General features: G+C 39.3%; 1 protein-coding gene across 9 annotated transcripts in view; it reads left to right on the top strand.

Moving 5' to 3' along the window:
* Positions 1-330: 330 nt before the first annotated feature.
* gria2b (glutamate receptor, ionotropic, AMPA 2b) overlaps positions 331-23,813 on the top strand; it is a 71,187-nt gene continuing 47,704 nt past the window's right edge. For 4 of the 9 annotated variants that reach the window (XR_007036306.1, XR_007036305.1, XM_047353351.1 and 1 more), the window contains exons 1-2: positions 332-684; positions 814-954. Coding sequence is in view for 6 of the 9 variants with exons in the window: in XM_047353351.1 (XP_047209307.1) it covers positions 600-684; positions 814-954 (226 nt within the window). In the remaining 3 variants the exon portion in view is untranslated. Of the gene's footprint in view, positions 685-813; positions 955-23,813 lie in introns of all 9 variants that reach the window. The other 5 variants (XR_007036304.1, XM_047353352.1, XM_047353353.1 and 2 more) reach the window with 3 other exon arrangements.

The following is a 23,813-nucleotide window of genomic DNA, read 5'->3' as shown; positions in this document are numbered from 1 at the left end:
GAAATATTTCAAAAAGCCTGCTTTGTCTGAAATCTAAGGACCAAGTGTCTGAGGAGAAGAGCACAATTGGATTTAACTTCTCATAATGACACCATAGAGTCATGATGAACAGTGTTCACTGATCTTATGTTTATTCATGTGCAGAGAAGCCTGTACAATAAACAAAATTAAAACCATATTGCTTGGGCAAGAACTTCCGTTCCCATAGCGTGTGGTTAGGTCTCAATGTGGCTGACTTTCGGGTCTTTTCGTGCCTGTTCACCTTCTCATTAACATTCCTCAGTTGTGGGTGTGATATTGTGAAGATCTCCGGCGCGCGGCGCGGGGCGGAGACGCGCACCATCCCCGTGCGTTCAGAAGAGGTGCAGCTGCCGGTGGAAGGGGAGCGACGAAGAGGAGCGGAAAAACAGACAGCACAACCTCACCGCAGGAGACCATTTCTTCCTTGACTGCTACAAACGTTCGTTTCCAGAAGACTTTATTTTTTTTTTTCCTTTCAGACGGTAAAGGTTCCTAATATGTGTTGGATTTAACGCATCCAAACAGAAAAAAAGGAATACCAGACTCCTCTGGTGGATGTGGACACCTGAGCTATAGACATGGAAAATATAGTGAATTTGTTTTTTTCTATTCTTCTGGTTTTATGGGTATGCGCGTTTGGAGGTTCGCCCAGTGTTCAAATTGGTGAGTATCCAACTCATTCAGACAAGAGAATATTAGTAAAAATACGTAAAACAAAAATGGACCAAATTTGGTAGCTAAATCGGACATACTGTTTCAATTTGTGGAAATGGCTTTTTGTCATGATTTCAGGGGGACTTTTTCCGAGGGGCGCGGATCAAGAGTACAGCGCGTTTCGGATAGGAATGGTTCAATTTGGAACCTCGGAATTCAGACTGACACCCCATATCGACAATCTCGAGGTCGCCAACAGTTTCGCTGTGACCAACTGTTGTAAGTCACCAACATGTTTTAGTCTTTATTAATGTTATTTACCAACGTGTGCGTTTAATCCACAAAACAATGATAGCCATTCTTCATCATATTTTAGTTTAAATGATCAAAATGATTTCAGCTGTTTTGATAGGAAATTCTCTAAGCTTTCTAATCTATATTCTCTCTGCAAACACGCAGAGACTGAGCTGGGTAGTTGAGGATGAACAACGTCGAGTAGCTAGGGGAAAGTTGGTTTCCACAGTAACCGTCATATCAATACCGTTAACAGTCTCTCACATTCATTAGAAGAGGCTACACAATGAAGAAACGTCAGAAATGAAAGTTCTTTTCTTACCGCTTTTTTTTTTTTTAAACAACATGTAAAAATGAGATCCCACTGAATGGCAGTGTGTTCTAGATGCGAATGCAGGGTTTCTTCCTACTTTATATTCTTGATTAAGAAAATTACATAATTTAAATAGAACCTCTTCTCACAGTTATTCGCACCATCTCCCAACTTTAACCATGTCTTCTGTCATGTTTCAGAAATAGAGAACAGCCCACATGCACAGATGTGACACGCTCTAACACGACTAATGAGAGCTGATATGAAGCGATTAATTAAAAGCCGGTGCACTGCAGAATTACCGTTTCATTGCTCGATTGCCAGAACAGTTTTTAGTCCAATTTAAATTCCTACTTTTGAAACAAACGAAGGTTTACAGTCACATAGCCACAATTTAAACTGTGACTTTACTTTGGAACATTTTTCCATCGAGTTTCTGTAAGAATCGGTGGAGATCTTTTGACAGATTTATTTTAAACTGCTGCAGCAAATAGGTCGCTATATTTCGTACATTCATTAGGTGGTTGCCAAGCGACTGCTGCTCTCAACAGTCCCTTAAACATAAATCAGACGCCTCTCATTGGTGCGCACACTGGTCCAATCGATCCCATTACCATATAAAACCTTCCTGCTTGAAGAAGCTCACTGCGTCCGACAGATCACAGGGAGAGTCGTGTGTCGGCGCTCAAATGATGATTGCTCCTTGTTTGTTACAAGCACTCCAGAACATTGCACACCCAGATGAAGACTCATTAGAAATATGTATTATTAGTTACACTTGGGTGTTTATGGCGGAAGGAGATTACATAACAGAATGTGGCCTCAACATGCATTTCTGTTTTAAATGTAACAAGCTTTATAAACCGTCAGGTAATATGCAGATATTTTTCAAGTTTGCCCTCCTCAACAAGTGTGTTTTTGTGTGTTAACAAGTGTGTTATAACTAGAAAAGATGTAAATCTTTCTCAAATATTTCTTACAATAACCATATCAACTATGATGAAACTTAAGGCATTCTTATTGAGCAAAATGACTGTAATAACTTTAGTCTTGAGATTCAATTGAAAGAAACATAACTCATAACAACGCTAGAAAAATCATCTTGATTTTCTTTTTTTTAATTTATTAACTGTAATTAATAGTTAAACCCATCCTATTAAAAAAACAAAAAACAAACAAACACACAAGTGGTTCCTGGTGACAAACTGCAGGGCTTGTTCCCCTCAGCATTAGCAGCAACTGTTTATAAATGCAGTCATGGAAGAAATAAGTGGATTGATGTTGATATTGTGATGCTGAGCTGATTTACAGGCTGTCACCTGCTCTGGCAGTCAGTAGAAGCCTTGTTTGCATCCCCCATGGATTAATCTGGTGCCTTTTTGCGAACTCTGTCGTCATATTAATTGAGTTCTTGAGTGGGAGTTGGGAGGAGGAGAAGTGATGCTGGCTGGAGTGAAGAGATGTGGATGGAGGGAAGGGGTGCGTGGGCTTAGGGTGGTGGGGAGGCTTTTAATGCCAGTAGATGGCAGTCTGTCTCACCATCCACCTTTGACTGTAAATTACAGCACTTAAACGCCACCACTTTGCCTTTTGTTCAAATGTACTCCATGAAACTGCATTCAGGGGAGAAAAAAGGGAGAAATATGAAGCTGTTGTGCCATGCTAAAAGCGATGACATGTTCTGATAGGCTTTTTGTTATGAAATTGCACACTTCAAATCAGAGGGAAAAGGGGTACTTTGGCATTATTAATCATCATAAGATAAAGAAATATATTAAACTGAAGAAAAGGAATAATTTTATCACAGTGTTTAAAATTCACAATAAATTTAGACCTTCACATATACTTTTGAACATCAATGGGTATGTAGAGCTACAGTGCCACAAAAATGTAGTTGAGCCCACACAGATTTCTTCTAGTATCACTCTTTTATCACACTTAATTGTTTTAGATTAACAAACAGATTTTTAGATGAGTAAATACAAAAAGCAGTTTTCAAATGATCAAATAACAGAAAAATGGGGCATAACCAATCCATCCCATCGTGGAAAAAGTAATTGCCTCCTGAGACTAACTGGTCGTAGCTGGCTGTGCCACTTTGTGCAGCAACAACTGCCCCCAAAAGTGTTTGTGATTACTGGACATGTGTCTTTTACATCACAGAGGAGTTTTGGCCCACTCTTCTTTGCAGTATTATTTTAATTCAGTCACACAAGATCTCAACCACATTTGTGTCCCTTTTCCACCTTTAGAGTACGCTTAAGCCTAAGGTCACAAACTGATAGTCGGACATTATCCTTGAAGATTTGTGACAGAGAGCTGAATTTGTAGTTCTGTTAATTACCGCCAGTAGTCCACATCCTGAAGCAACAAATAAGCCCCAGAATATTACTTGACCACTGTCTGCCTGATTTTCTTTTTTGGAAATGCTGTTAGTTTTACTCCAGATGTAAAAGGAAGCACAACTACCAAATATTCACATTTGCCTCATCAGTCCACAGCATATTCTTCCAAAGGTTTTAGAGATTATCAAGACAGGTGTGTTTGATAATGTGAGATGGACCTTTGTGTTTTTTTGACATTGAAACTTTCCCATGGAGACTCTGCCCAATTTATTTATTATTTTGAATCATGAACTCTGACCTTCACTGAGACAAGTAAGGCCTGTATGGCTTTAGATGTTGTTTGCACTTTTTTTTTTTACCTTCTGGGGTAGGCGATATGTTATTAGAGTAATTTTGGGAGGACACTCACTCTGTATTTCAAGATAATGGCTTACACTCTGATTTGTTGGAGTTTAAAGCAGTTAAAATGAGAATTATTGACATCAATGGCTTTGTTTCTCATCTGTTCTTGATTTTCTTTAGATCAGGGCATGATGCTTTTATTTGCTTTATCCTACTTTGTGAGGTGAAACAGGTTCTTTTGGAGTGATATATTCATTGCAGAGGTCTGGAAATAGAACTTCCTTAAAAATGAGGATATACGCAGTTAATTTATATATTCAAAATTGAAATCTTTATTTTGTATTTACCATGGTTATATTTGTCTTATATTAAAATTAGTGAACTGAAATATTTATGACCCCACCCCCCCACCCCCCACCACCAAAAAAATGGAAGGGAAATCTGTCAGTGGTCAGTTACTGTTCTGCAGTACTTTATGAATATGGCTAAGAGATACGATAACATATTATTTTATTGCCGGTTTTTACAGTGAGTTGCTGACCTATTTCAGTTTTTAATTAAGTATAGTCTTTATTTTTTCTTGCAATGTATAAAAATTGTTTTAGTGTCTGCCTTGCTTTCAGACTTATGAAACTCTGGCTGCACTATGCCTCTGCAGAAGCATACTTCATCAACACAGTGTGTCAGAGACAGTGGGAGGCAGAATGACACATTTCTCCATCAATAACAGTTCATCTGGGCAGCCCTGCATCTGCCGTCAGCACCAGGGGAGTCATCCTAACCATGTATATGTGTATATGTGCAGTAATGTTGATGCACTTTCCACACAAAGCAATACATTTAAAAGGCTTGTTCAAACCCCCTGGATTGGAGCCACTTCTTAATTCTGAAGAGGACATGGACAACCTAAAACTCTCTATCATTGGTGGAACATGATGGCCACATTTTTATTAAGTGTTGTTTCCCTCAACTTTAACATCAAGTAATTTGCAAACTGTTATGACAGTTTAACCCAGAATGCAAAATACAGAAAAGTTTAAAACCTAAAGCAATGTTTTCTCAAGCCTTATTTTTTCACCAAAAATGCTCACAACATTTATTATCTATGTAGCAAAACATGCATAGGAGGTTCTGAAAGATGTGGGCCTCACAACAGTCCCTTTTTCACCATGTGTCACATTGCAATCACACTTCAGTGTCGCTTTGTTTGACTCCATGTGATATGCCAAAAGAATTAATGTATACAATTGTGAAGTGGATGGACAATGAAAGATGGTTTTCAAAGACTATTATAAATGAAAATAAGAAAGGTTTGGAAGGTTTTAGAATTCCTGTATTAAGGAAATAGAGTTCATCTTTATGCAATTCAGTCTGTAATCGCAGCTGTTCTGTGAAAGCCTCAGAAGTTTGTTACAGAACAATAGCGGACCGACAGCATCATGACAAGCAAGAAACACAGCAGACAGGTCAGAGAGCAAGCTGTGGAGAGGTTTATAAAACAATGTCTCAAGCTTTGAACATAACTGATAGAATCCATTATCAAAACATGTGGAAGAAGATGCTCTTGTAATTGTAGAAAAAACAACAACATTTCACCACTGGAAGCAAAACACTTTACAGAAGAAAGCTAAAACTCCTGATCAGAATCAGAATTAGAACCTTTATTTGCCAAGTTTGTGCACACAAACAATGAATTTGGCCTCAGTTCCACTTGCACTAAATGAGGACATTTTGTAAGCATGTGTATATGTACATTGTTTTTACAGAAAAATATATGGTTGAATTGTGCAAATATGCATGGCATCAATATGGGTACTGTGATTGTTAGGTGTTTATCAGAATGACATTGTGTGATAAGAAACTGTCTCTGTGGCGCCGACCCAAAGGTAAAAATCCAAACAGATTCTTTGCAGAATAAGTGGTGTCTGCTGAGGTGTTAGCTGCCCTTTTTCTGACGCTAGACCTGTACAAGTCCTAGATGAAGGGAAGGTCAGCCCTAATTGTAGTTTGGACCTGTCCAGTTTTGCGGATGAGCCAATCCATACAGAGATGAATGTGCACAAAACAGATTGAATAATGGTAATGTACAAGATGATCAGCAGCTCTAGTGGAAGGTTGTACTTCTTCAGTTACCGCAGGAAGAAAAGTCTCTGCTGGGCCTTCTTACAAACAGTGTCTATGTGTGTGGACAAGCTTAGGTGCTAAAAAGGCTGGTTTCCTTGGAACCGAAGGTGATCCACAGTAGTAACAGTGTTGTTGAAGATGGTGAGGGGTGACAGTGTGGGGGGATTTCTCCTGAAGTCCACTTTCATCTTCACAGACTTGAGCAAGTTAAGCTCCAGGTGGTTCCGACTGCATCAGTAGACCTGCCAATCCATCTGCGGTCTGTATGGAAACTTGTCACTGTCCTGGATCAGACCAATAACTTTGGTGCCATCTGCAAACTTCAGAAGTTTTACAGATGAGGAATGGGGAGAGAACACAACCCTGGGGGCAACGGTGCTGATGGTTCTTGAACGGGAGAAGATGCTTACCAGCCACACCTGCTTCTGAAGCTGTTGATCTACTGAGAGGTGGAGGCCAACACTTTGTGTTGGGTGAGCTTCAGGTGGAGGATGTCTGGCTTGATGGTACTGAAGGCCGAGCTGAAGTCTACAAACAGGATCACGGTGTGCTTCATCTTCCAACCTGTTGGTCTGGTAAGCAAACTTCAGGGGGTCCAGCAGGGGCCTCCTGATGTCCTTCAGATGCTTCAACATCAGTCGCTCAAAGCATTTCATGACCACAGACGTCAGGGCGACAAGTCTGTAGTCATTTAACCCCGTGATTATTTCTTGGGGACCAGGATGATGGTGGAGCGTTTGAAGCACACGGGAGCTCTAGTTCTAGAGACAACTCTAGAGCCTTGTTGAAGATATGAGTGAAGATGGGAGCTAGTTGGTCAGTACAGGCTTACAGACATGGGGTGTGACATTTTTAGGTCCTAGAGCTTTCTGTTGTCAAGCCAGTGTCTGTGTTTTTGAGTTTTTGTTTTTGTTTATTTTACCCGGTCTGGTCATTGTTTCCTTCTGTTTACCACAGCCTGGCTCGCACCTGTTTCTTGTTTCTCCTAATTACCTGGTCTTGTTTTTCATTGGTTCTCCGTGTATTTCCTGTTTGTACTTAAGTTCCTTAGTTGCCTTTGTTTCCCACTGTATCCTGGGTCGTACTTATCTTTGTTCCTGGTCGTGTTTATCTTTGTTCCTGGTCGTACCTGGTCGTGCATCCTATGTCCTGGCCTGGTTCTGCTTACTCTGCCTGGTCTGTGAGTGAAGAACAATAAATCTCGGACTTACCGTTATTCATATGACTCTTGGCATCTCCTTCTCTGCACTTTGGTCCTACCCACAACCGCACAGCATGACTCTTTCTTGATGTTTTGATGCTGAAAGGCCTATTCACATCTTCTTCAGAGATCTTAAACTCACTGATGTAAGCCTCTTCCTTGTTCCTACACAACGTCCTTAGATTTGAAGTGAACCATGGTTTGTTTTTGTTGTATGTGCGAAATGTTTTGGTCTGCACACATATGTCTCCATGTATGATGTCACAGTGTTAGTGAATTAGTTTAGATCAGAGGCTGAAGCTTCAAAACACTTAAACCTGCGCAGTCAAAATGTAATATCTGCTTTGACTCATTAGTCTGCTTCCTAACAGCCCTTACCACAGGTTTAAAAGTTTAAAATTTCTGCCTAAAGATTCAAATGAGATGAAACAGACAGTGATCAGAAAGTCCCCAGGTTGCTCTGGTAATAGCCCAAAATGGTCTAGTGTTCTTTTATCCCTGGTGGGACACTTAATATGTTTCCAGTATTAAGTGTCCCATCAGGGATAAAAGAACACTGGAGCACTGATGTAGCAGTGGTTTTGGTGAAACAGAGGATAGCAGATCCACGGATATCTGAGTTTTTAGAGTTGAGAAACAGCAGTTTGCCTATTTTGTTAGCCAGGGTGCTGGCTTGGAGTTTCTCAATGTCTTTCATGACTTCAACAGATGAGCCAAGTGTCAGAATTGTTATTTTGCCTTGTGTTTCACATTTACCATACTGGGTAGATAATGTGAAGCGATTGCAGCACCTTATTTCTAAAAGCTAATGTTGGGAACATAGCAAATTGTTTACTTATTGTCTACTTCTCTTCCATTGTACAACAGTACAAATTCATGATAAAGCAGCATAGCACAAACAAATCTTAGCAAGTTGATGTGTAATTCTTCAGTGGTTCTAGCTGAAATGTTTCCTAAATTGAATATAAATCCACTCTTAAGAGTTTAGCTGTGATAATGTGTTCTAAGCACAATTTAAAAGACTATGCAATCTGAAAGATCAAAATCATTTCTTACTCCCTATAATTACCATTTAAGTCTTTCATTTGACTGCCTGAATAATTCCTGTGAATTCCAGTTTTAAAGATCCTAACTTTGGACTGTTTTAATGCTGTTAGTATTAAACAGGTGGCAAATAAAACTGAAAACACAACCGAACATCTTTTAAAGATGTGCTTTGAAGAAATGGACTTAGATTTGCATTTCAGATTTCATGTTTTAGGAGCCCCAGTTATTCAGTCTCGGAATGCATTGAACACCTGGCTGGTTTCAGCATAACAAGTTTAGGTAAAGATCAGAAACGTTCTATAACAAAAACTAATCAGTAAGCTAACAGCACTGGATCTTTTTTCAGACATTTGTTAGCAGGTTTCTTCCCCTAATCAATGTTCTTTTTACTTCTCTCATCTTAAGGAAAGACAGGGATTTTACTGTGCACGTGTTTGCCTTTGTATTTGTTTGCCATAAAAACTGTGAGTCTTTGTGCTGCAACCGCAAATCTCAGTGCTTTTATTCCTGACATCCACCTTTTCAGAGGCCAAGTGAGGACGAAGAGGTCTTTGACTGCCAGCTGCCGATTTAACACTTCAAAGTTCCTGTTTGTCATGGCTGAAAATCATCACATTGTAATTTCATGCACTTAAATGCACACAGCGTTTCATGAAAGCGTGATTTCAGGGACCTGACTGAATGATCAAAAGCAGAAACCTTCCTTATCTGCTCAACTGGGAATTTGTTAAAGCCAGTTTATTGTTCACACTTAATTAAGAGCATCTCCGCCATTTTATAGAGAGCTGTGAAATACTAAATGGGCCTAGCAGCTGGCTGGTCAAAAAAAGAGGCTAAAAAGCCTCCGCGGATCTTGGCTTGCCCTGAATACAGCCCCCCAACCAAGCCTTTATCGCTGTGTCCTTCAAAAGTTCCAGCCACAGCTACGGTAAGATGCAAAGTCTAAGTTGGTTTCAACTTTTTTAATTTTCTCAGCATGCAAATGCTTTTGCTTGATGCTGTTTGGAAAGATAAGTTGTTTTTCTTTTTTACAGTGTAATGCTTAGAAAAAAAATTTAAGAACTTTAGAATGTCATAATAAAGTCTATGCCAAAAATATGATCAATATGTATGAAATTATTTTTTTATGGTTTTTGTGGCACTAGAGGCCTTTATTCATTTGAGGCTCGGAAGAAGGACAAGACACGTAGCAAATGGCTCAGAGCCGGGAAAGGAAACAATGACAACTGCATTAAGGACTGTAGCTTTTGCACATGGGCACCTGCTCTACCACTGAGCCATGGGGCGCCCTCTGAGAAAATCAATTCTAATTATAATTTTTTTTCCATCCTTCAACTCCCAAAACACCATATTTCCATTGGTTGTGGTTTGGACTGTCCAACTTTATTGAAATATGTAAAATAATGACCTCTGATCGGACCTCCTGCTAGTGGGCAAAACAGATCAGTCATATAACCACATTTGCTTACAACAGAGGATGTTACAAATTGACACATAGTTGTTGTTACCTAAAAAGTCAAATAAAAACAAACAGGCAAAACTGCTACTGTGTTAAATGGCAAAGAGGTGAAATGAATGTTGGGGTTACAAATATTATCCAGCATTCAGTACCTGCAGGAGCACAAAGTTGCATTTATGCACAGGAGTCAACATTTGATTCAGTTCACTTCAGCTCGTTTTTTAAAACGCCCAGGTTGGAACAAAACTCATGTCAAAAACTGCATTTCATTTTCACTGTAATGCATACCCTGGTCCTGAGCTTGCACCAGCTGCTGGTGGCAATAAAAAGAAGAAGTTGCCTTTAACAAGGAGAGACCTTGAGCCATGCTCAGGGATGATTGCTACAGTCAATTCAGTTTTACAGTTTGAATCTTTCCTCCAATGAAAATGTGAGAAACAATGTCATCTAATATCCTTTTGATACCAGACTGATGTCACATGTTGAACAAGTATTTGTATGAAAAACTGAGTTGCTTCACTGATTATTTTAATTTTATTCTGGACAAAATAATTAATGTTCAGTATCGTTTTATTTTCTGTTGATGCTCTATCTCAGCAACACTGCCTCAAAGCACAAAGATTAAAACATTTTCTCGAAAGCACATATTCTTATTCTAAAAAACTCAAAATGGTTAATCTTCCCGTCTTATCTGTATCTCCTCTGCTGCATAAATAAACTAAAAGAATACACCTTATTTAGTTCAACTTTTTACCACGCCATCAAATATTATAGTGTACAATAATGAATGCAACCTATTTACTGTTTCACTGTGTCCTGTCCCCTGAGATTGGGATTAAATACAGCATATTATGAGATTCGGAAAAGAAGATGTTATGCTAGATGTTGCCAAGATGTCAGGTTTACGCCTTTATAATGATGTTTATCCCTTTATAATGACCACATTTTTAGTTGTATTTGGAGATAAAAGTTCTAACCTTGACTAAATATTAACATGTTTAAATGAAGTGGAATGCCTTTAAGGAATGTATACCAGATGATAAGGAGGTCGACACATTGGAACCTTTCTTCAGTCATCTTGAAAATCAGTTTAAACTGAATGGGTTGATTTATTTTTCATTATTTAATCCAGAAACCTTCTGAGCAGAGGATGGATGTTCATTAGCATTCAGAGGAGAATCTGTTCTTCTTATCATTCTGGTGATTAAGATTTCATTCTGTTTTCTTGTATTGTTCTTAGGGTGTTCCTGTCAAACCTGGCTGCACTTTATGTTGCTTTGTTGTTTGTTTTGGGTCAAATGTATAAAATAGGAAGAGAAGAGTGAAAGGAAAAGGGAGGTGCATGAAAATTATGTGGTGAAAGACATTTTTTACAGACATGCATATCCTGGTTCTCTCTGTTGTAATATTTTGTCTAACAGCAAAACTTAAACACTAAGCACATATAGGAGGCTTTTTAGGGGAGTAGAGTGACCTTTACAAAGGGCAGCATGATGGAGGCTAAATGTGGATGAGATCGGATAACATAAAGGATAAAAAATCTATTTTAGTTACAATGTTGACCCTTAAACAAGGACACCAGAAACAAATTCAAAAAAATGGATTCATACATCAGAAAAAAAAGAATTGTATAGGTGGATCTCAATAAATTAGAATATTCTTAAAAATCTGTTTGCTTAAGTAATTTAAGTGTCAATTTCTGTTATTTTCATATTTGAAAACCCAAAACATAGTTTTCTCAAAAAATTCAAATATTCCAAAAGACCAACAGTACAAAATATTTTAAATACAGAAATAATATGTTATGGCCCAGACAGCCATAGTCAAGACTACTGACGTGACATTTGTCCAACAGACAGTCATCACCACTGTCCACAAGGACACAGCCACAAAAAGGTCATTGCTGAAAAAGTTGGCTGTTTATCGAGTGCTGTATCCAATCATGTTGGTGAAAAGTTCAGTGGAAGGAAAAAGTGTGTTGGATCTACTGCAACCTTGACAGGATGCAAAGCCCATTTAAATGTCTGGGGAAATTTGACATGCATGGATTGCATCCAAAGTCAGGCCACCACACACAGATGTATCCAGGACGTGGTCTATAACAGTCACATTCCTCCTGTTTAGCCACTCCTCAATCAGAGAAAATCTCATAAGTGTTTGTTACATGAACTTTGGCTGCATTCCAAGCCAATTTTTGTTATGAGCTTTGCCTCACAGGACTGTGAGGCTGTGAGACATGTTGCCTGTGCACTATTTTCTGCCACATGTTTTCCTTCAACTTCTAACCAGCTTCTTCTGCTGGACACTGTTAAAGCCAAATGTCTTCCACACGTTTATGAAAGACATAACATAGCATTTACAGTATATTTGTTGGTCATATTTGTTGTTGTAGTTTTATGAGAAACTGGATGTTTGGTTGCCATTAGCTGTAGGCCTTAATCATCACAGAAATGAATGGTAAAAATGTTCCACTGTTTGTAATGAATCAATATAATGTGTGTGTTTTATAGCACTCTAACTTATTGAAATGTACCTGTGTTGGTACATTAGCATGTGGCACTAACATTATTGTAATCATTAGTGTTTTCAGAATAAGATGTAAAGTTCCTCCTCTTTCTGATTCTGTGCTGGTCTGATTGAAGTTATTTAAGCTGCCAAAACCTTTATTTAAAAGAAATGCATCTGTCATTCCTCCAAACACAATGGGCAACCTGCGTAGAATGCTGTTGGCTTAATATCCTTCCTGATTGACACTTTTTCTTCAGCGTAATAATCACTGGAGAAATGTGAGGTCCCCTCCTGCCTCAAACGATCCACCATCATCCCGGTTCCCAAGAAACCCACCATCGTAGGATTAAATGACTACAGGCCTGTAGCCCTGACGTCTGTGGTCATGAAATCCTTTGAGCGGCTGGTGCTGAAGCACCTGAAAGACATCACAGGCCCCCTGCTGGACCCCCTGCAATTTGCTTACCGGGCAAACAGGTCCGCAGATGATGCTGTTAACTTAGGTCTACACTTCATTCTGCAACACCTCGACCACCCAGGGACGTACGCCAAGATCCTGTTTGTAGACTTCAGCTCAGCCTTCAACACCATCATACCAGACATCCTCCACCAGAAGCTCACCCAGCTCAACGTCCCAGCCTCCACCTGTCAGTGGATCAACAGCTTCCTGACAGACCGACAGCAGCAGGTGAGACTGGGGAGCATCTTCTCCCGATCCAGATCAATAAGTACTGGTGCCCCCCAGGGGTGTGTTCTATCCCCACTCCTCTTCTCTCTGTACACAAATGACTGCACCTCATCGGACTCGTCCGTGAAACTCCTTAAGTTTGCAGATGACACCACTGTCATTGGACTGATCCAGGACGGTGATGAGTCTGCATACAGACAGCAGGTGGATCGGCTGGTACACTGGTGTAGTCAGAACAACCTTGAACTGAACCCACTCAAGACTTTGGAAATGGTGGTGGACTTTCGGAGAACACCACCCCCATACACCCCCCTCACCATCCTCAACAACACTGTATTGGCCGTGGACCACTTCAGGTTCTTAGGAACCACCATCTCTGAGGACCTGAGATGGTCTTCACACATAGACACTGTTCGAAAGAAGGCCCAGCAGAGACTGTACTTCCTGAGGCAACTCAAGAAGTTCAACCTTCCACAGGAGCTGTTGGTCATCTTCTACACTGCCATCATTCAGTCTGTCCTGTCTTCATCCATCTCAGTGTGGTTTGGCTCATCCACAAAACAGGACAGGTCCAGACTGCAACGAATAATCACGACTGCAGAGAGAATAATCAGAGCTGACCTTCCCTCCATCCAGGACTGATACAGGTCTAGGGTCAGGAAAAGAGCTGCCAAAATCTCTGCAGATCCCACACACCCTGCACATAAACTGTTTAGAGTTTTACCTTCAGGCCGCCGCTACAGAGCACTGTTTACTAAAACCAGCCGCCACAAAGACAGTTTCTTCTCCCAGACTGTTTCTCTGATGAACATTTAATAGAGTACAGAACAACAGCATACAGATGTTGCAAATGCACCTTTTCTATTATATATGTGTATATTGTACATTGTAAATTCTAAATTTGTATATTCTGTAATGCAAAAACAGAACAAAAGAGCAAAGTGTACCGGAGTCAAATTCCTTGTTTGTATGCACGAACTTGGCAATAAAGCTGATTCTGATTCTGATTGTTCTCTTGTAACAACCTTTTCCCCAATGGTTTTTCAGTTTGAACAATAGGTTTCATCTGGATCGTAGCCAGAACATCCCAACTGTTGTTAGTTTCAGCTAGATTTTCATGCGTAGATGTATCATGCGTGTGTGCATCAGAGTTTCAAACAGTGACCCTGGTGTTACAAATTTTGTAATCCTGTAATCCTGAACAAATCCTGCAAATTAAAAACAGCACTTTATTACATTATATTAGTTAGTGGATACATATTTAGAATGTATACATGCTTCTCCTGTCTGCAAAACAAAAAGAAAGACATGTGATGGGAGATTTTAATGTTTAGGAGTGATCAGGAGGCATGCAACAGCACTGTTCCCATCCTGCTTTGATCTGTGAGGGTTTGTCTTCATTCAGGGAAGCTCAAGTGTTCTCCCATGTGGTGCCCTGTAAAGCCAGAGACTGTGGGTGGCTTCTTTGATGCAACTTTCAGACAGACATGAATTCAGCTGAGGAAAGAAGATTAGGAGCTTTTCAGAGCACAGATTTCTGTTTTTTAGTGAAAAGGGCATATTTGTGTTTTCAAACCAAGACATCTTGTCTGTGGTTATTTTAATGTTCTTCTATTTTGTTGAGTCTTTTTGAGGGTAAAAACGTCTAGCAGATCTTTATGTGAAATACCTCCAGCCAAAGCTATACCTAAACGCTCAGATGTATTCATGCACCCTCACTAATATTCTCTGCAGTTTGCAGAAAAACCAAATGCTTTTCATCACCATCTAAAGACTCTGAAGACTGGGATCATTCTTCTTGGATATTTCACAACTGTTCTAATCAAAGTTAATGTTTCATTTAAGATGTCCTGGCATGAACTCAGCTTTTAAATGTAGTCCCTATATTTTAAATAGTGTTGATGTTGGGTCCATGTTAACTTCCTTTATTCATTCAAAAAACTAGCTTAGTTGTCTGTTTGGAATCACTGACCCTGTCTGAACACCCAGCAGTGTCCATGTTGCAGTTCTCCATTGTCATTCTTTTCTGAGAGCAAACCAAAGCATAATGCAACCACCACCATGCTTGACAACTTAACCATGACTCCAACTATTTTTTCCATCATTGTGGCCAAACTCCTCAATCTTTGCTGGCCACAAAACATTTATCCAGAAGGTATTTGACTTGTCATGTAAAACAGGTCCTTTCCAAGTCAGCAGTGTTTTTGTCTAACTGGCTTCACTGTGGACAGGCACACTGGTGTTCCAGCACCTCCAGTTTATGATAGGTTTGAGCCTTTGTGGTTCCCAGATTATTCCCGAGCATCATAAGAAATTCAATGTCCTTTAAGGGTGACAATTGTGGTCAGAGGATTCATACTTTGACACAAAGTATGAATCCTCTCAAAGGACAATGACCCAAAACACACATCAAAGTTGGTGTTGGAATTTATGAAGAAGGCTCACATTAACCTTTTGATGTGCCCCCAACTTCAACCCTATTGAATATGTATGGGCGTTGCTTAAAAGGAAACCAACAACCTTATTTAAGCTTCACTGATGTTGCGAAGTGGAGTGGTAAATATCCAACCTGAATTTTGCCACACCATTACTCATACCTGTAAAAGATGTGTGTTTTCTTTGCATCTTGCTAAGGGACGTCTAACCAATAGTAGTGGGGATGAATATATGTTTCAGCTTATATGTATAATTGTATTTCAGTGTAGCTCAGAAAAAAATACAAAACTTTACATTCAAGTTTTTTTTTTAAGTCTTTGAAGGTGTATGATTTATCAGTTCACCCTGGAACATGAACAGGTCAATTATATGAATTAGTCAAATATTAATATAACATTCTTGATGATGATGAGTGCATGTATTCTTCTGCATGGAGCTATAAATTGTAATCATGAATGAGAAAAGTAGCCAAAGCAGCAAAAACAAGGTAAATGTGGCAACAATCTAAGGTAGATTTCATTATGGCAAACCATTCTTTCCTGACCTCTAACTCACACCTGGCAGTAGAGTATGTCTAAATGACATCTCGCTGCCTGTCACATTTATGAAGTGACAATTTCTAGTGGGTGATTCTTCATTAAAGGAGACTCACCTTGAGCCTTTCATAAGGTTTCTTTATGACAATCACACAGTGTGCTTGTAAGATGAAAGTCATGTGCATGTGAAGGCAGTATGACATGTTCCTGTTTCAGAAAAATACTATACTGAAGGACTTTATGGCAATGAAAGCTCCTACTCTTGTTAGGATGGGGCCAAAGCACCAAACTGCAATGTAAGAGTAACAGATGCATCTTCATCCTTAAAGCATCTGCTACAAAAGTGTTACCATTTTGCAATGTTTAAAATTAGCAAAAACTGTTGCAGAGTATACTAAATAAACTAGTTGCTAAAAAGAACTGTGACGCTTACCCAAGAGAATATCAAACCCTAAAAAAGAGATAAAAAATGGACACCGACACCAGCTGCCAGCAAGAAGGCAATAGGGCCAGGACAAAATCAATAAATTCACGATGACATTGACAATTAGAGGCTGATAAGAAAACAAATAGGATAGAAACATGACAAGGCAAAGGTTGATAGGATTTCCATCAACAGCTGCGTCAACATTAGCCTGGTGGGCACCCATGTCCCCTGGCAGGAGCAATCTTTGTGTATGGGACTAAGAGAAAGTCCAAACAGATGCTTTCATGCGCACAATCAGCATTTAAATATTCAGCCCTATACACATTGAGGAAGTAGGGATGCAAAGAGTGACAAGTTGCAGCAGGCAAGAAACCGCTTCAGACTCCTGCTAGTTGTCAACTTCAATTCTACCTTTGTGGAAGTTAATGAGAGTGGGTCAAAGATATTGAGTGGTTATGGATAAAGCCTGAGTCTAGATAATATAGCTCTAAGGTATTTTAACTTGACAGGTATAGTCATTTCACCAGCAAAAAAAAATGTCTCCCCCCATTTGTTGGCAGCTCCAGTTCCCCTGCGGTGACAAAACAGCAGGAAGTACACAGAAAACATAAAATATAATCACATTCCTACCTGGATTCCTGAGGCTATAAAAGTTGAACATTAATTCATATTCTACATGAATTGCTAGAGTCTGAATCATATCATGACAATAATATGATTCCACAATTTTAAGGCCGACCTGTAGAATAGAGGCGTGTACTTCAGTTAACTGACATTGCAAATAATCCAAAACTTACTTTTTAACATTAATTTCTTTGGTTCTTACAGATCACAATGATTCACATCTACTCCAGCAGCTCACAGGGCATAAACCACACATTAATCTTTAAACCATACGTTAGTCTTAGTAGTAAGACGCCAGCTGCAAACTATTCTAGAGCCAAACTGCCAGAAAATCTGATCTGATGGCAGAGCTGAAGAATGTACAACATCCTCAAATCACCTTCAATAAAACAAAGAGGAAAATCATTGTTCCAAACACAATTTTGAGTTAATCCGTTTCTTAATAATAAAAATAAAAAGTCCAAAAATGTACATGGAGTTTGCATGCTCTACCCGTACCTGCGTGGGTTCCCTCCGGGTACTCCAAACAAACAAACCTTCTGTTTAGAGTAAACAAGTCCAATAGTGACAGTTACAATTAATATTAGTTTTGAATGTGATGACACCTATAATAATGGGTATGATCAAGAGTAAATAGAGATTTACTGCTATCTCCTTTTTTGCAATCAGTTATTATTATTTTCTTATTGGCTCTATGATGGAGAAAAGGCTGTTCAAGAACTATTCACCTGGAAAACTCCTAATAATATGCTAAAATGAGTTCTCTATTATTATATTAATGTGTGACATTGTTAAAGAAGGCTCATTTTTCAGCAAATTTGTTTGTCAGTGTTTGGAGGTCAAAGTCTCATCACATAGAGTTGGTACAGTCCACTTCAGAGTGATCTGAAATCCTTATGCAAGCATCTTCCACTCTTTTTAAGAGAATATTTTGAAATGTTTAAAATCAGGTAACCTGGAATCCATAAATGTTTGCTATCTCCCTAGCTGATCTTTTTACCTCTTTTAAGTGAGTCTGTGACAAATTGCCGGTGGTTATGCCGGGGATGGGAGGGGTTGGGTGGATAGACACAGAGTGCCTAATCTTTAAAATGTTTGCATGTACAAATACATGTGCAAACTGGCCTGCATGCATAAAGTTGATCTACAAACCAGGGGCAAATTGAATTGCGTGTGTAAAACAGAGGGCACAAACCTTTTAATGTGTTGGCCTTCATAAATATACAAAACATAAGATATAGACACAAATGCGCACTTATTGGAGGAGGACATGAAAATGTAATTCCTTATCACATGCAATTTATCCAACCTGAAACAGATTACAGGTGCAGTTTCTGTGTCTATATTTAGCACATTTGAAAGGCAGGTGCTAGTGGCATGCAAAAATGTTTGTGGTCATTGTGTTGAGAAGGAGGCATAGATACAGTGACAGACAATGGAGAGAGAGAACCTTCAACAGAGAGAGAGAACCTTCTTTGCGTATGTCAACATATTTTGACTATCAGAAATAAAAATAGTAGAGATATCATCTATCCATAAATACTACGTTGGAGCTGCACCATTATATTGCACTTGAAATTCATATTTAAATATGGTGGTCTGCACCACTTGTGCACCTGTTCTCCACTGCCCACACATTCTTTGTAGATCACCTGAAACACGCCCACTTACTGCATATGCAATTTTAAAATTATTTTTGCATAAGCAATTTAGCGCTTCTTTGGAATCTTTGAAAATCAGGCCCACAGTGTGTAATTTGCACTTTGCGTATATCTAGTCAGGGTAGGAATGACGTGGTAAAGAACATGACTGTGGCAGAAAAGCATTCAGGGATTCAAACCGTGACAGTTATAACCATAATAAATCATGACTGACACAACATGAAATTTTTTTTACCCATATTGGAATGTTTAAATGTTCTCTCACCAGTCCAGGTTCTGTTATAACTGAACCGTTAAGCAGTAATCTGTGTTTTATTCTATGTCAAAAACAGTCAAATTTGCATGAAAATCCCGCAAAGTAAAGAGGACATCAAATGCCATGAAAGAACTGCAGCTGCAGCCCCACTTTTACTTTTTAAAGCTCACTTTGCTGTTGAAAGCTAAGGCAACCAGAAGGTCAGAACTTAAGCTGGGTTTTGCTTGATGATGGAATATTGTACAAATCTTTTTTCTGCGGGACACGGTACTGGCACTTTTTTAAAGTCTGTGGGCTCTGAAAAAGACACAATATCAAAAGCCTTGTTTAAGGAGCTCAGGGGAGCACTGGAGATAAAAAAAAAAAAATTAGGCAACTCTCAGAGGAGTTCCAGTCTTTTTCTCAGTACATTTTTCTCTGTAAATGAAAATTATATAAATATGCAAATATAATGCCTCTGTCATTACCCTCAGTTATGGTATTACTGCAGAGTACCTTATTAGGTATTGCATAGTTTTAATATGAAATTCTTAGATTATAGCATGTGAGACCCTCCAGATCTAACGTTTAGATAAAACACTGAAGCAGCCGATTGGACATTTCTACAAAAAGGAAGGCTCCAAAGTCAGCTGCTGGACAATTTAAAATACTTGGACAAAATATTTTTTTTTTTCCAGAATAGCTACTAAATAAAAAAGGGAGATTATTTAAAACCCTAATTAGCCTGTCTATCTATATCTATCTAGATAGATATATACATGTATACACAATTTCCTCAAAACTTACTAATGTCCTTTTGTGACTTCAAGAGGTGATATTTGTGGCAGGAGTGCACTTAAAGTTAGTTTGATTTGATCAGGGTTTAAAACAGCACTTCTTTTCATATTGATGGCTACATTAAAAATCCTCATCACTGCTACACCCACCTGCCACTTTAATGGCTACACCTGTTCATTTGCTTGTTATCAGAAATAGATAAGCCAATCACTTGGATGCAGTTCAAGGTAAAGACATTTTGCTGAAAGTTCAACTTACATATAAGAATGGAGAATGAGGAAGATCTTTGGGACTTTGAACATCTTTGGTGCCAAACCGGCCAGTCAGAGTATTTCAAAGGCCGCATTTACTGGGATTTTAGGCAGAACCATCTGAAAAAGAGAAAATATCTAGGAAGCTGCAGTTGTCTAAATGAAAATGCCTTGTTTTAACATATCAGACCTTGGTGCCACTTCTGTCTATTAAGAAAAGAAAACTGAGGCCAAAGGTTAGACAGGCTCACCAAAATTGGACAAAACAGATTGGCAAAACATTGTCATTGCCATTGCCTAGTTCACTAAGTCTCAATTTCACCTGAGACACTCACATGGCAGGGTGAGACTTTGGTGTAAGCAACACAAAAACTATGGATCCATCCTGCCTTGTATCAGTGGTTCAGTGGATAGTGATATAGAGGTGTATGATATATTTATCACCACAGTGTATCCATCCTCTGTGGCTACTTACAACAGCTGAATGGACCAGGTCACAAAGTTCAAATCATCTCAAACTAGTTTCTGGAACATGACAATGAGTTCACTGTACTCCAGGTGTCTCCATGTCCCGTTCTTAAGAGCTGCTGGCCTGCAGCTTTTAGATGCCCTCTCCAACACACCTCACATAAATGGCTCATTACCAGGCCTTTGCCAAACTTAATGACATTCTAAAGAGATAATTTAATCATGTGATTCAGCTGCTTTGGAGCAGGGATGTAAAGTTCCAGGGCATGAGCACTCGAGGGCTGTAGTTGTAGACTGGTGCTGTAGTCCAATGGCCTCCAATGGCATGGAGTCTGTTACCCTGCGATGAACTGGCACCCTGGTGTACCCCAGCTCTTGCCCATAGACTGCTGAAGATAGGCACCTATCATATCTGTTCCGTCAAAACCCTGTATGGAAGAAGCGGGTATAGAAAATAGATGGAGGGATGGATATACAGGTGATGAATGTGCAGCAATGATCTGATTCTGTCAACATAAACCGAAATGTCTGACCAATATTTCTGAGACCTTGTTAAATATGTCACAAAAAAACTGAAAGTAGGTCTGAAGGACTAGATGGATCTAACCCGGTACTAGCAATGTGTACCTAAAGTGTTTTGTGAATTTAAATGTCATGTATAGTTAATAATTTTTTTTTTTTTTCCCAATTTCCTTGTCTTTGTTTTCTGAAAAATATACACTTCTACATAAATAAGAAACAGCTGAAGATGGAGGGCTTTGTGATGGCTGGAATGAGCAATAGATGCACAATCACATGCTTTTATGTCTATTTGTTTTACTGTGAGCTCGTTCCAGCTTATCTGCAGCAAACATTGAGTAACTGGCTGCTGTGGGAGCTGTTTTTTTAGGTGCTGATTAAAGCTATGTTTCTAACAACATACCTAATTTTGTTCTGGCAGTTTCGAGATCATTAGAACGCAGAACAGCAGATCTAAAGTCTGCACTAGTATTTCCACTAAAGGTCAGTGGATATATGATATGTTTTATAAAAGGAGGCAGATGGAATAGAAACATAGCGACTGTGTGTGATGACTTGCTTGTTTTGCAGGATCAGTCTGGTCAAAGAAATTTGCAATAAGCTTAGTGGAACAGACTGGCTCACCAACAGAACACAATATATTTGTTCTGTTGAAGGATGTCCTAAAGATTACAAGAAATCGTTTCAAAAATATGTTTGATCCTTTTTGCTTTACAAAAAAATATTCTCATGACTGATGAAATCATACAAGATTGTGCCTAATAATAGCAGGTTCAACAACTGCTGGTGCTAAAAATGGATGACCAAAATAAAGCTATTTTGAAAAGAAAGGTTCCTGTGTTTGGAATTTGAAATAAATATTTTTAGGTCACAGGGATGTTTCTAGTCTAAGACAGGGCTAAGACAGAGGCACATAAAATGAATATCAACCATGCACACACAGTCGCTCCCGAGGTCAAGCCCATCAGTTAACCTTGCATTCATGCTTTTTCACTGAGAGGAACCCGGAGTATCCAGGAAAACAACACAAGTGTGGAGAGAACATGCAAGCTCTTCTGAAACACAGTACACTTACCAAGAAATCCAAAGATTCAGTACGTTCTACATTTACATTGGTCTAATCCTTCAAACTTTGCTTTAGTCAAAATTAATTGTTTCTTTCAGTGCTTGGCTGGGTTTAAGGATTAAAATCTATTTGCTAGGCTGTGCTTTTACCAAACGTTATACATTGGCCTGCTGTTGGAGTTTGAGTCTCCACTGGTAAGGGCTTTACCCTTAAGGCTTTGTAAATTTTATTGTAGCTTCAATTAATCACAAACTACAATACAATTGACAAAAAATAACTACTATTGAAATGATCTGGTCTCAATCAACTGTGCTAGTATACTCTTTTCTTGTTCCTTCAGTGCAGTAAAAATGTGTTTTCCAAAATCATGATCAATTAATAAATAATTGTAATCATGTTTAATAAATGCATTACACCAAATTAACTGTCATTCAGATTATAACTTCAAAAAGTCAATACATTGTTAATTCTCACAGTTCCATTAATAGCTGCAGATTTCTTTTATGTTAACATGTTTCTGTCACAAGTTGAACACCCTGTGTAAGTAATTATTTAGCTTAAAACATACCTCCAAATGCATTTTCTTTGATTTTTATTTAGCATTCTTCTTGCAGGATAGTGGCCAGGTCACTACGTGATACTGGTGGAGGAAAATGTTTCCTGACTCGCTCCTCCAAAACACCCCAAAGTGGCTCAATAATATTTAGATCTGTTGACTGTGCAGGCCATGGGAGATGTTCAACTTCACTTTCATGTTCATCAAACCAATCTTTCACCAGTCTTGCTGTGTGTATTGGTGCATTGTCATCCTGATACACGGCATTGCCTTCAGGATACAATGTTTGAACCATAGGATGCACATGGTCCTCAAGAATGGTTCAGTAGTCCTTGGCAGTGACGACGCGCCCATCTAGCACAAGTATTGGGCCAAGGGATTGCCATGATATGGTAGCCCAAACCATTACTGATCCACCCCCATGCTTCACTCTGGGCATGCAACAGTCTGGTTGGTACGCTTCTTTGGGGCTTCTCCACACCGTAACTCTCCCGGATGTGGGGAAAACAGTAAATGTGGACTCATCAGAGAACAATACATGTTTCACATTGTCCACAGCCCAAGATTTGCGCTCCTTGCACCATTGAAACCAACGTTTGGCATTGGCATGAGTGACCAAAGGTTTGGCTATAGCAGCCCGGCCGTGTATATTGACCCTGTGGAGCTCCCGACGGACAGTTCTGGTGGAAACAGGAGAGTTGAGGTGCACATTTAATTCTGCCGTGATTTGGGTAGCCGTGGTTTTATGTTTTTTTGATACAATCCGGGTTAGCACCCGAACATCCCTTTCAGACAGCTTCTTCTTGCGTCCACAGTTAATCCTGTTGGATGTGGTTCGACCTTCTTGGTGGTATGCTGACATTACCCTGGATACTGTGGCTCTTGATACATCACAAAGACTTGCTGTCTTGGTCACAGATGCGCCAGCAAGACGTACACCAACAATTTGTCCTCTTTTGAACTCTGGTATGTCACCCATAATGTTGTGTGCATTTCAATATTTGGAGCAAAACTGTGCTCTTATCCTGCTAATTGAACCTTCACACTCTGCTCTTACTGGTGCAATGTGCAATCAATGAACACTGGCTACCAGGCTGGTCCAATTTAGCGATGAAACCTCCCACACTAAAATGACAGGTGTTTCAGTCTACATTTACTGTTTTCCCCACATCCGGGAGAGTTACGGTGTGGAGAAGCCCCAAAGAAGCGTACCACCCAGACTGTTGTATGCCCAGTGTGA

The sequence above is a fragment of the Girardinichthys multiradiatus genome, chromosome 23, assembly GCF_021462225.1.
Source record: "Girardinichthys multiradiatus isolate DD_20200921_A chromosome 23, DD_fGirMul_XY1, whole genome shotgun sequence".
Classification (NCBI taxonomy): domain Eukaryota; kingdom Metazoa; phylum Chordata; class Actinopteri; order Cyprinodontiformes; family Goodeidae; genus Girardinichthys; species Girardinichthys multiradiatus.
Note: the sequence above shows the minus strand (reverse complement) of the source record. Positions and strands in the feature narration are given on the sequence as shown.